General features: G+C 54.3%; 1 protein-coding gene across 1 annotated transcript; it reads left to right on the top strand.

Moving 5' to 3' along the window:
• Tamalin (trafficking regulator and scaffold protein tamalin) lies at nucleotides 1–9,378 on the top strand. The gene is made up of 8 exons (XM_042668772.1): nucleotides 1–329; nucleotides 2,325–2,374; nucleotides 4,236–4,290; nucleotides 4,393–4,495; nucleotides 6,150–6,243; nucleotides 6,347–6,413; nucleotides 6,546–6,612; nucleotides 8,155–9,378. The coding sequence occupies exons 1-8, from the start codon at nucleotides 87–89 to the stop codon at nucleotides 8,664–8,666; spliced, it is 1,191 nt and encodes a 396-aa protein (XP_042524706.1). The 5' UTR covers nucleotides 1–86; the 3' UTR covers nucleotides 8,667–9,378.
• The last annotated feature ends 1,300 nt before the right edge of the window (nucleotides 9,379–10,678 follow it).

Here is a 10,678-nt window from a genome sequence, read left to right as displayed (position 1 = left end):
GCTGGCTCGGCTGGCATCCCCCAGCTGCCTCTACCGCCACCGAGGGGAGCCGGAGCCGCCTTGGAGGGGCGCCGGGCGCCGGAGCCATGACCCTCCGCCGGCTCAGGAAGCTGCAGCAGAAGGAGGAGGCAGCGGCCGCCCCGGACCCAGCCGGCCGGGCTCCGGACTCCGAAGCTGCTCCCACCCCGATCCCGGCCTCGGGTGGCCCGGCTGCGGCGGCTACCCCGGGTCCCCCGGGCGAGGAGCTGTACGCGGCGCTGGAGGACTACCATCCTGCCGAGCTGTACCGCGCGCTCGCCGTGTCCGGCGGCACCCTGCCCCGCCGAAAGGTGCGTCCTTCTGCGCCCCGAGTCTCCGTACTCTGGGTCCCATGCTCAGGACCTGCTGAACCCCAACCAGCGCCTGATTGACCCTCCCACCCCTCCACACAGTACTCTCTGCTCCGGGTCCGCTGATTGTCCCACATTGTCCAGCCCTCTGACCCGAATTGACTTCCCACGGCCTCTCCAAGAAGGCGCAAAACGTCCCCACCCGGCCCCCCGCCTCCACGCCGCCCCCAATCTCTCAACTCCACTCTCCGCCCTCGTCCCCCCCCCCTTCTTCTCCCTCTCTTCTTCTGCCTTGACTCCGTCCCAACACCCCCTTTCTCCGACCTACTCCACCTGGCTTCGTGCGCCCCTCACCCTTCTTTTCCCCATATCCCTGTCCTGCCTCTCCAGAGCCAAGTGTCTGGAAGCTCCCAGGACCCCCTCTCCCGAGCTTTTCTGCAGTTGGGCTAGATCCTTCTGCTCTCCCCACACGAGTGAAGGTGCCCAGAGCCCCAAGCGGGAGAGAGACCGGGTTGGTCGCCGCGCCGCGTGCCGTTCCCTTCTTAAAGAAGTACGTGATCCGAGAGAGCACACCCTTCCGGAGGGGCGCTCAGATTCCTGAACTTGGGGCCTACTGCCTTGCCCCACAACTGTGGTGCGGGGTGGGTGCGAGGGCACCGCTCCTTGGACTTCAGCCAGGACCGGACGCGGTGGGAGGGGTCGCGGGGCGCTCTAGGGGCAGGAAGGATGGGGCCGCACCCGTCTTCTGCGGCTCCCTCTCCTTGGGGCTCTTCCTCTGGCCTCCAGGACCTGAGCACTCAGCGACCCGCGACTTCCAGGTTAAGGAGAGGGAACTGGTGGCCTTTCTCCAGGCAGCACCCCTCCCCTCCCTTAGTTCCCCCCCCCCCATACACAATGAGCAGCTTGTTGAGAATTTGCATTTTATGAAAATCATTTGAAAGACAAAGGGGTCTCTCTGTTGCTGCCTAGTCCTTCCTTCTTGGCCCATTTAGGAAATGCACACATAGCCCCAAGCTAATCTTTGGTTCTGAAAAAAAGAGAGCCCCCACCTCTTTCTTGTCTTGGAGCCGGACGCGGATTGTCCAGAGCACCAAGCAGGAAGATCTTGGGCTGTTTGGGTGTTTGGGCACTTGGAGAAAGAACTGGTCCTGGATGGGGCTTCCTCCAGGTACCAAATTTTGGTAAAGAAAGACATCGCTTTTGGGTATTGAGGGCCCCGAAGAGACAAGGGTCTTCAGCTTTGTCACCTCTTCTCCCCCAAAGAACCCACACTGTCACTCCTTAAGTATAGTGACACAAGTTTGGCCTCTAAGATTTGTGTGTGTGTGTGTGTGTGTCCCAGAAAATACATGGTAATTTTGAGAGACCCAGGAATGGCTGAAGGTACCTGCAGCAAGGACCTGAAGCCAACTAGCACCTCCTCTGCCACATTCCAAGCTGATTGCCATCTCTTCAGGCCTGGGCCTCTGTCTCAGCTCTCCCAAGTCACTCACTTGGTCATTAGATGGGGACTCACCTGGCACGGGGTCTTGGAGTGTCTTGCTAGGGAAGCCTGTGGGTTCCCTACCCCTTTTTGAATCTTGCTGGGGAAAAGCCCAAGCCTCAGCTTTTAGGGTCTGGAAGGCCAAGCCCTTACAGACATGGGTCCCATGGGGGTGGGTTAAGACCATTCTAGGGTCATGATCCAGGACTCAGAGGGTCATGAAACCTTTAAGATAAACCTCAAGGAGTCATCTCAGACACAGGAAGACAGCTGTGTCCCCAAGGTCCCAGGAGTCAGGGGTCAAGCCTGGAGGGAATACTAATAATTGCATTCAGTAAAGATACATCAGCACCTAAACAGGTGTGGGACGGGGAAAGGGCAGACAGGTGGGAAATGGAGTGCTGTATCCAGAGCTGGAGCCCAGGTAAAGGACCTCCTAGAGGGTGGCTGGCAGCTTCTGCTCAAGGACAGCCCCCTCTCACCTGTCTCTCTTGTCTGTCTTCCTGCCCCAGGGCTCAGGATTCCGCTGGAAGAACCTCAGTCAGAGTCCTGAACAGCAGCGGTGAGTCACCCCCATCCCAGCCCCTGTGGTGGTCCAAAAGATGAGGTGCTGGGGTGGAGTGAGGGGGGGGGCGTGTTCACACACACACACACACACACACACACACAGCATTTAACCCAGCCCAGGGTGTCATTCTTCCACCCTTCCCCATGGCTCCCCCACTGGGAATGAGGGGCAGGTGGGGGTGCACACTCTGTGTAGGGGTGGCAGAGAAAGGAGGTAGGGACTTTTGACTCATGAGGTAGTCCTCAGCCACCCCCAGTCCCTGTCAATTACCCCCTCCCCGGGAAGATCACGATCTGCAAGGGGTGAAGAGTGAGGGCAGCAGCAGACAGCTGTGGGCTTGCCCCAGGCCTGGCCTGCAGGGCTTACCCCGGAGCCTACTCAGGCCAGCAAACTGGGGCCACACTAAGACTAGACTTGAATATGACCAGCTTTGAGCCCAAAATCTTAGTTGTATGATAATCCTGCTATTCTGTGGCAGGCTAGGGAGGACCAGAGGTAGTCAGAAGTAGGACTTGCCCAAGACCTGGGAGCTCACAGTTTCTCTGCTCATGTCCCCTCAGTGATTCAGTCCTGACTTCCTCTGACTTGGATCAGCAAACCATGCATGGCCTATTGGCCAGATTCAGCTACCAATTGTTATATATTTTTTCCAAGAGTTGTAAAAAAAGAAACAAAGATCCATGTATGACAGAGGCCCTATGAGGCCCACAAAGAAAGCTTAAAATATTTACCATCTGGTCCTTTGCAATAAACGTTGACTGTCCCTTCCAGAAACCCAGAGAACACAGAGACAGACATGGAACTTCCAGGTCTGCCCCAGGACACACAGGGAAAGACTTGTGGTTCCTAGTTAAGGACTTGGATCGGAGGTGGGAGGTTGGTACAAGGGGGTGGGGAAACGAGGGTCAGGCTGGAAGCTGAGGGGCCTGGTCTCCAGGGCCTTTCTCAGGCGGCTAGACTTGAAGGGGCCTTCTAACACAGCTTTAACTCTGCCTCTGGCTGGCGGGAAGGAAGGGGGTGGGGTGGGCAGAGGAAACTATGGGCTCCCCCAGCAGGCGAAGATCTGGAGCAGCTCCAGACCATTGTGTCCAGCGGGCAGGCCTTCAGTGCGGGAAGGGGCGGCCTCAGGCTCCCCTCCCCCAGCCCTCACATCTGGTGGGCTGGCCCCACCACAGCTGGGAGGAGCAGCTGTGGTTTTGTGCTGAGCCCTCGTGACTGGCCTCTGACGGGTGGGGCCAAGAGGCTCCTGGCTGGGGCCGAATTTGAGACCTTAACTCATCAGTGAGTGTGGCCTAGAGCTCAGTAGAAGGCTGGGGTGCGACTAGCCTACTCTGGGGGCCAGCTATCCCTGATGCTATACACCCTCCTCCCCACCAAAGAGAGAGAGAGAGAGAGAGGGAGAGAGAGAGAGAGAGAGAGAGAGAGAGGACAAAAGAAAAAGAAAAAGTCTGGTTTATTCTGTGTGTAGCTCCTTGAGGCTAATTTCACTTGGGTCTGGAAGGACATTCCAAAAATCTGTGAGTGACTTGTCACTGGAAACTGTGGGTCCTTCTGGCATTGTTCTAATCTAGACTTCCACATCTCCTTGGGGACCAAACTATGGAATTGCTACGCTCCTACTTTTTATGTTTGTTTTGTTTTGTTTTGGATCGCTTTGGTTTGGTTTGGCTTTTGAGACAGGATGTCATTACATAGCTCAGTCTGGCCTAGAACTGTCTGTCTACATAGCTCAGGCTGACCAGGAACTCACTACCTTCCTGCCTCAGCCTCCTGTGTGCTGGGATTATGGGTGCGCACCACCTGGCTCTGCCATGCTTCAAACTTCTGTTAGTCTTGACCCCTGTGTCTCCTGCAGGAAGGTGCTGACTTTGGAGAAGGAGGATAACCAGACTTTTGGCTTTGAGATCCAGGTGGGAAAAACGGGGCATGGAGGGGTTAGGGGTCAGGAGGCCAGCCTGAGGGACAGATGGATCTGCCTGTCCTCAGACTGAGGGTCCCCTTGTTTGTTATAGACTTATGGCCTTCACCACCGAGAGGAACAGCGTGTGGAGATGGTGACCTTTGTCTGCCGAGTTCATGAGTCCAGCCCTGCCCAGCTGGCTGGACTCACGCCAGGTGGGGCCAGAGCCCAGAAAACAGGGCGCTGGGGCAGGATATGACTTTAAGAGGTGTGAGAAATCGCTCCTGAAATCAACCCTTCTACTTTGAGAAGGCCAGAGAGTAAATGGACAGAATCCAGGTTTGGGATCTATGGAAATGTGATCTTGCACAGTCCTGTCTGCAAAATGGGGGTAACAACACATCATTACGGCATAGCACCACAAAGGGGGGATGCTCTCTGGGCACAGAGCCAAGGTCTAGTAAATGGTAATGATACTGCTGTGCTGTTGATCTGCCTCCTCCTGGCAATCTGACAACCCAGCATGGGCTGGAGCTGGGGCAGGAACAGGAGCAGCATTCCACTGTATATTTGATATGAAGCAGAAAGGTCTACCCTGCCCCAACACAGCTCAAACTAGGGTACCTACCTACGTTATATCCTCTTAAGAAGGAAATGATGAGTAGAGGGCCAGTGGCTTCCATCTAAAGTCCTAGCTACTCAGGAGGGAAGAGTCTTACAGAAGTTTCTTCCCCATCTGGCTTTGAGCTTTGATCCTCATATCTCAGCCTCCCTAGTAGCTAAGATTACAGATGTGAGCCATTGGCACTTGGCTCCCTTAGGTATGAGCTACACAGAAACTCTAGGAGCAGTCCAGGGGCCTAGGAGGGCTTAGCCTTTGGGGACAGACCTACCTAAGGCTGTGAATATGTGGGTACTTAATGCATCCTATTGTACCCTGGTACCTAGGCTGAAGTACTCCAGGCCTGGGTAAACTAGTGGACACTGTAGACAGGGAGAAAATGACTTTTTGGTTTTGGTTTTGGTTTTCTTTGTGATTTTAAGGATTGAACCCAGAGCCTTGCATATGCTAGGCAAGAACTCTTGAGTCCTATAATTCATTCGTTTATTTATTTTTTTTGCCAATCCTGGGGCTTGAACTCAGAGTCTGGGTGCTGTCCCTGAGCTTCTTTGTTCAAGGCTAACGCTCTACCAATCTGAGCCACAGTGCCACTTCCAGCTTTTTCTGCTTATGTGGTACTGAGGAATCGAACCCAGGGCTTCAAGCAAGCTAGGCAAGCGTTCTAACACTAAGCCACATTCCCAGCTGAGCCCTATAATTTTAAGATAGGGTTTTGCTAAATTACCAAGGCTGGCTTTGAACCTGGGATCCTCCTGTCTCAGCTTCCCAAATAGCTGAGATTACAGGCATGTACCTTGGTGAATTGTAGCATGTACCACCATTGGACAGAGTAAAAGTGATATCCAGAAGGTCTTTCTACACGTTTGCATTGGGGAGGGAGGGAGTTCAAGAGTATTCCTTGAAGGCCAGGTGCTGGCTCACCCCTGCAATTCTAGCTACTCAGGAGTCTGAGATTTGATGATCCTGGTTCAAAGCCAGCTCTGGTTGGAAAATCTTATCAGTGGAGCTGTAGCACAAGTGGTAGAACACTAGTCTTGAGCAAAAGAAGCTCAGGGGTCGTGCCTTTGCCCTGAGTTCAAGCCCCAGGATTGGCGCGCGCGCGCACACACACACACACACACACACACACACACACACACACGAGTGTTCCTTGAGGTTATTACCCATCCCTTCCTGGCCAACATAGGGATCTGAATTCTTCCCTCATGCCCTGTGGAGCTGATGCTGACCTCCTCTCTGCCTGGCAGGGGATACCATTGCCAGTGTCAATGGACTGAATGTGGAAGGTATCCGGCATCGGGAGATTGTCGACATCATCAAGGCATCTGGCAATGTTCTGAGGTATGACTAGAAGCCGTGGCACCTGAGGGTTCTTGATTGAGCTTAGATGCTCAATCAAGTGAGCCCGTGGGCTCACTCCCCCTTTGCTCCCTCAATTCTTCAGACTGGAAACTCTGTATGGAACATCAATCCGGAAGGCAGAACTGGAGGCTCGCCTACAATACCTGAAGGTAAGGGACATATGAGCATCCAGCCCCCACCCATCCCCCTGCCCTCTTAGGGCTCCTTCCTGTGTTGGAAACCTCTTTGATCCCTGGTTAAGCAAGTCGCCCTGACGCTGGGTGGGGGTGTGTGTCTTGCAGCAAACCCTGTACGAGAAGTGGGGAGAGTACAGATCCCTCATGGTGCAGGAGCAGCGGCTGGTGCATGGTGAGTGGATTGGGGTGGGGAGGGGCTGCCTACTCTGTGTAGACCCCCCAGTCTGCCATCCCTGCCAGTTACTGGGCTTCTGTTCCCTTCACAGCGACAAAGGGTTTGCTGAGCTACTACTTTGGGCACCACACAGGCCTGGGCTGCTGAACATCCTTGTTTTCACAATTGCCATATGAAGCAAAATGTGACATTGTATTACCTCTATTTTCCAGCTGCATAGCGCTTCTCAATCCTGTTGGTGGCCCTCCTGTCATAAGTGGTCCTTGGAAAGATTTGAGTTCATAAACCAGCCGCAATGGCTCAGCCTGTTATCCTCGTTGCTATTCAGAAAGCTGAGACCAGAGGATCATGATTCAGAGTCAGCTTAGGAAGGAAAGTTTGTGAGCCTCTCATCTCCAGTTAACTACCAAAAAGGCTAGAAGTGGAGCTGTGGCTCAATGGTAGAGCGCTTGCCTTGAGTGAAAAAAGCTAAAAGATAGCACTCAGGCCCTGAGTTCAAGCCCCTGTACCAGGAGAGGAGGAGCTTGAGTTTAGAATTCAGTTGATTGTGTGTGTGTGTGTGTGTGTGTGTGTGTGTGTGTGCCAGTTGTAGGGCTTGAACTCAGGGCCTGGGTGCAGTCCTTGAGCTTTTTTAGCTCTCTACTACTTGAGCTACAGCTCCACCACCAGCTTATTACTATAAAGCTGATGTATGGAGGAGTTACATTATATGTCAGATGACTTCCTTCCTTCCTTCCTTCCTTCCTTTTCTTTCTTTCTCTTGGTAGTGGGGCCTGAACTCTGGGCCTGAGCGCTGTCCCTCAGCTCTTGGGCTCAAGGCTAGCGAGCACTCTACCATTTAAGCCACAGCGTCACTTCTTGCTTTTTCTGCTTATGTGGGGCTGCGGAATCGAACCCAGGGCCTCATGCATCCAAGGCAAGCACTCTACCACTAAGCCACCTTCCCAGCCCGAGTACATTTCTTTTTATTTTATTTTATTTTTTTGGTCCAGTCGTGGGGCCTGAACTCTGGGCCTGGGCGCTGTCCCTCAGCTCTTCAGCTCAAGGCTAGTGCTCTACCACTTGAGCCACAGCGCCACTTCCGGCTTTTTTTTTCTTTTTGCTTATGTGGTGCTGAGGAATCGAACCCAGGGCCTCAGGCATGCAAGGCAAGCACTCTACGACTGAGCCACCTTCCCAGCCCGAGTACATTTCTTTTTAAACAATGCCCAGCTTTTTTTTGGATGGTTAATTGGAGATATGAGTGCCATGGACTTTTTTGTCGGGGCTGGCTTTGAATCTCGATCCTCAAGATCTCAGCCTCCTGAGTAGCTAGGATTACAAGTATGAGCCACCAGCGTACCCTACCCATTTTTTTCGGATGAGAGAAGTCCATTTTTTTCGGATGAGAGAAGTTGAGGCTTTGGAGTTGGGCTTTGGCCAGGACCACGGGGGAGAGGGAGGGAGAGGGGGTCAACAGACAGAACCTAGACCTCCCACCTGGGCCCTCGGATCCCAGGCCTCACTCGGGGCCCCCCCTGATGTCTGCTGCCCCGACAGGGCTGGTGGTGAAGGACCCGAGCATCTACGACACGTTGGAGTCCGTGCGTTCCTGTCTCTACGGCGCCGGTCTGCTCCCCGGCTCGCTGCCCTTCGGGCCGCTGCTCTCTGCCCCTGGAGGAGGTCCCCGCGGGGGTGCCCGGCGGACCCGGGGTGACCCCGGTGACGACGCCGCCGTCTACCACACGTGCTTCTTTCGGGGTGCCGACCCCCCTGCCCTGCCGCCCCCGCTGCCCCCCGCGCGCGCCCCGGGCTTGGGCTCCGCGGAGGCCCCGGCGGCCTCGTTGCCCGGCCCGGTGCCGCGCGCCGCCCTGAGCCGCAGCGCCAGCGTGCGGTGCGCGGGCCCGGGCGGCGGCGGGGGCGCGCCGGGCGCGCTCTGGACTGAGGCCCGCGAGCAGGCCCTGTGCGGGCCCGGCCTGCGCAAGACCAAGTACCGCAGCTTCCGCCGGCGGCTGCTCAAGTTCATCCCGGGACTCAATCGCTCCCTGGAGGAGGAAGAGAGCCAGCTGTAGGGGCCGGGGATGGGGCGGGGTGGGGTGGGGGCGGCGGGGAGGTATTTATTTATTTATTCATTCGTAACACCAGTGCAAAACGTGAGGGCAGGTGGTGTGGTGGTCGTGCCCGGCACAGAGGACCCCAGGAGCCCAGCGCCTCGGGAGAGGGTCCTTGGCTAGCCTGGGCTTGGCGTGCTTGGCTCATGGCTTATCTCTACCAGGTCCCTTCCTTCCCCTCTAAACCACAGTGGGATCCTGGAACAGGAGTAGAATAGGCATTCCGGGTCGGGACCCAAAGATGGGTGTGCTATCCTTTAGTCTGGGTCAGTAGTGCCTTGTGGGATGTCCAGGAAAATCTCCCCAACCTCAGGTGGGAGAGACCTGTCTCATGAAGCCCTCTCCTCAGCTTTCTTTGCTCCCCACCCTTATCCTTGGGGAGATGGGTCCGTCTCCCTATACACACACCTTCGGTTCCAGCAGGCCCCTTGAGACAAGGTGCTGGTCGTCCTCCCTCTGACCTTGACCTCTAAGGGCTTGGCCCCTTCCTAAGGGCCTGTAACTAAGTGGGGTCCTGCCAGGCAGGGGTCCTGGGCTCTGTGGCCCCTTGGAGAACAGGGCCTGACATGTTCAGGTGGGCTGGGCCTGCACAGACTGTTCCACTGTTTTGCCTATGTTGCTTCTGAACCACAAAGTGTATAAAATTGAAGGTTTTTTGGTTTTTCTTTTTGCATCTGTGTCAGCATGGTTACTGCCTGTGGGGGAGGACTAGGCTTGGGCAAGTCTGACTCCACCATGCACCCCCTCCAAACACACATACACTATATTTTACTTTTTTTTTTTTTTCTCTTCTTTCTTTTCTTGCAGCCTGAGGCTAGGGAAATCTTCTGGGAGATTTTAAGGGACATGAACAGGCCTGAATGGAGGCCCCACACCCTCGTAGAACTTGGCCCTCTTGTTTGAAGATGCACCCTTTGCGTTAGCTTTCCTCCACAAGTATCCACAATGCACAGTGGGTGCCATGTCTGAGTCCTTAACTATCCTTGCACCAATGCTTGGCTCCTCTCTTTTGCCAGTATCTCGGCTTCATCCAGGGCAGAAGCCAGATTGCCTGGGACTTGGTCACTATTTACTCCACCTGATAGACCTCTATCACCTAATTTTTCCCCAGTACTCTCAGAATAGGATTCTGCCGCTACCTTTTTTTTTTTTTTCTTTTTGCCAGTCCTGGGGCTTGAACTCAGGGCCTGGACATTGTCCCTTAGAGTCTTTTGCTCAAGCCTAGCACTCTACCAGTTGAGCCACAGTGCCACTTCCAGCTTATTCTGTTTATGTGGTGCTCAGGAATTGAATCCAGGGCAATGCAAGCAAGCACTCTACCACTGAGCCACATTCCCAGCCCTGCCTTCTTTTTTATACTGGCTCTTCCCAAAGGTGTGGAGTTTTCTTTTTGTTGTTGTTTGTTAGTATTGTTGTTTGGTGCTGGTACTAAGCCTTGAACTTAGAGCCTGGGAGCTATTCCTTACCTTTTTTTTGCTCAAGCCTGGCCCTCTACAACTTGTGCCACAGCTCCACTTCTGGCTTTTTGTTGATTAATTGGAGCTAAGAGTCTTTTTTTTTTTTTGGGTGGGGGGTCCGGTTGTGGGGCCTGAACTCTGGGCCTGGGCGCTGTCCCTCAGCTATTCAGCTCAAGGCTAGTGCTCTACCACTTGAGCCACAGCGCCACTTCCAGCTTTTTCCTTTTTCTTTTTCTTTCTTTTTAAATTTTTTTTTTGGGTCCGGTTGTGGGGCCTGAACTCTGGGCCAGGGCGCTGTCCCTCAGCTCAAGGCTAACACTCTACCACTTGAGCCACAGCACCACTTCCGGCTTTTTTCTTTTTGCTTATGTGGTACTGAGGAATCGAACCCAGGGCTTATGCATGCAAGGCAAGCACTCTACCACTGAGCCACCTTCCCAGCCCCTAGCTAGGATTTTTTTAAAAAATGCTTTTTATTGAGATTAAGTGATTACATAAATTTCACAGTGTTGTGGG

The sequence above is a fragment of the Dipodomys spectabilis genome, unplaced genomic scaffold (assembly GCF_019054845.1).
Source record: "Dipodomys spectabilis isolate Male_0828 unplaced genomic scaffold, ASM1905484v1 ptg000477l, whole genome shotgun sequence".
Taxonomy (NCBI): Eukaryota; Metazoa; Chordata; class Mammalia; order Rodentia; family Heteromyidae; genus Dipodomys; species Dipodomys spectabilis.
This window is presented reverse-complemented; position numbering and strand designations above follow the sequence as displayed.

Coding starts and splice junctions, on each gene's coding strand:
- Tamalin (XM_042668772.1), top strand. CDS start 87: ATGACCCTCCGCCGGCTCAGGAAGCTGCAGCAGAAGGAGGAGGCAGCG. Junction 2,375..4,235: donor CAGAGTCCTGAACAGCAGCG/GTGAGTCACCCC, acceptor TGTCTCCTGCAG/GAAGGTGCTGACTTTGGAGA. Junction 6,414..6,545: donor CTCGCCTACAATACCTGAAG/GTAAGGGACATA, acceptor TGTGTCTTGCAG/CAAACCCTGTACGAGAAGTG.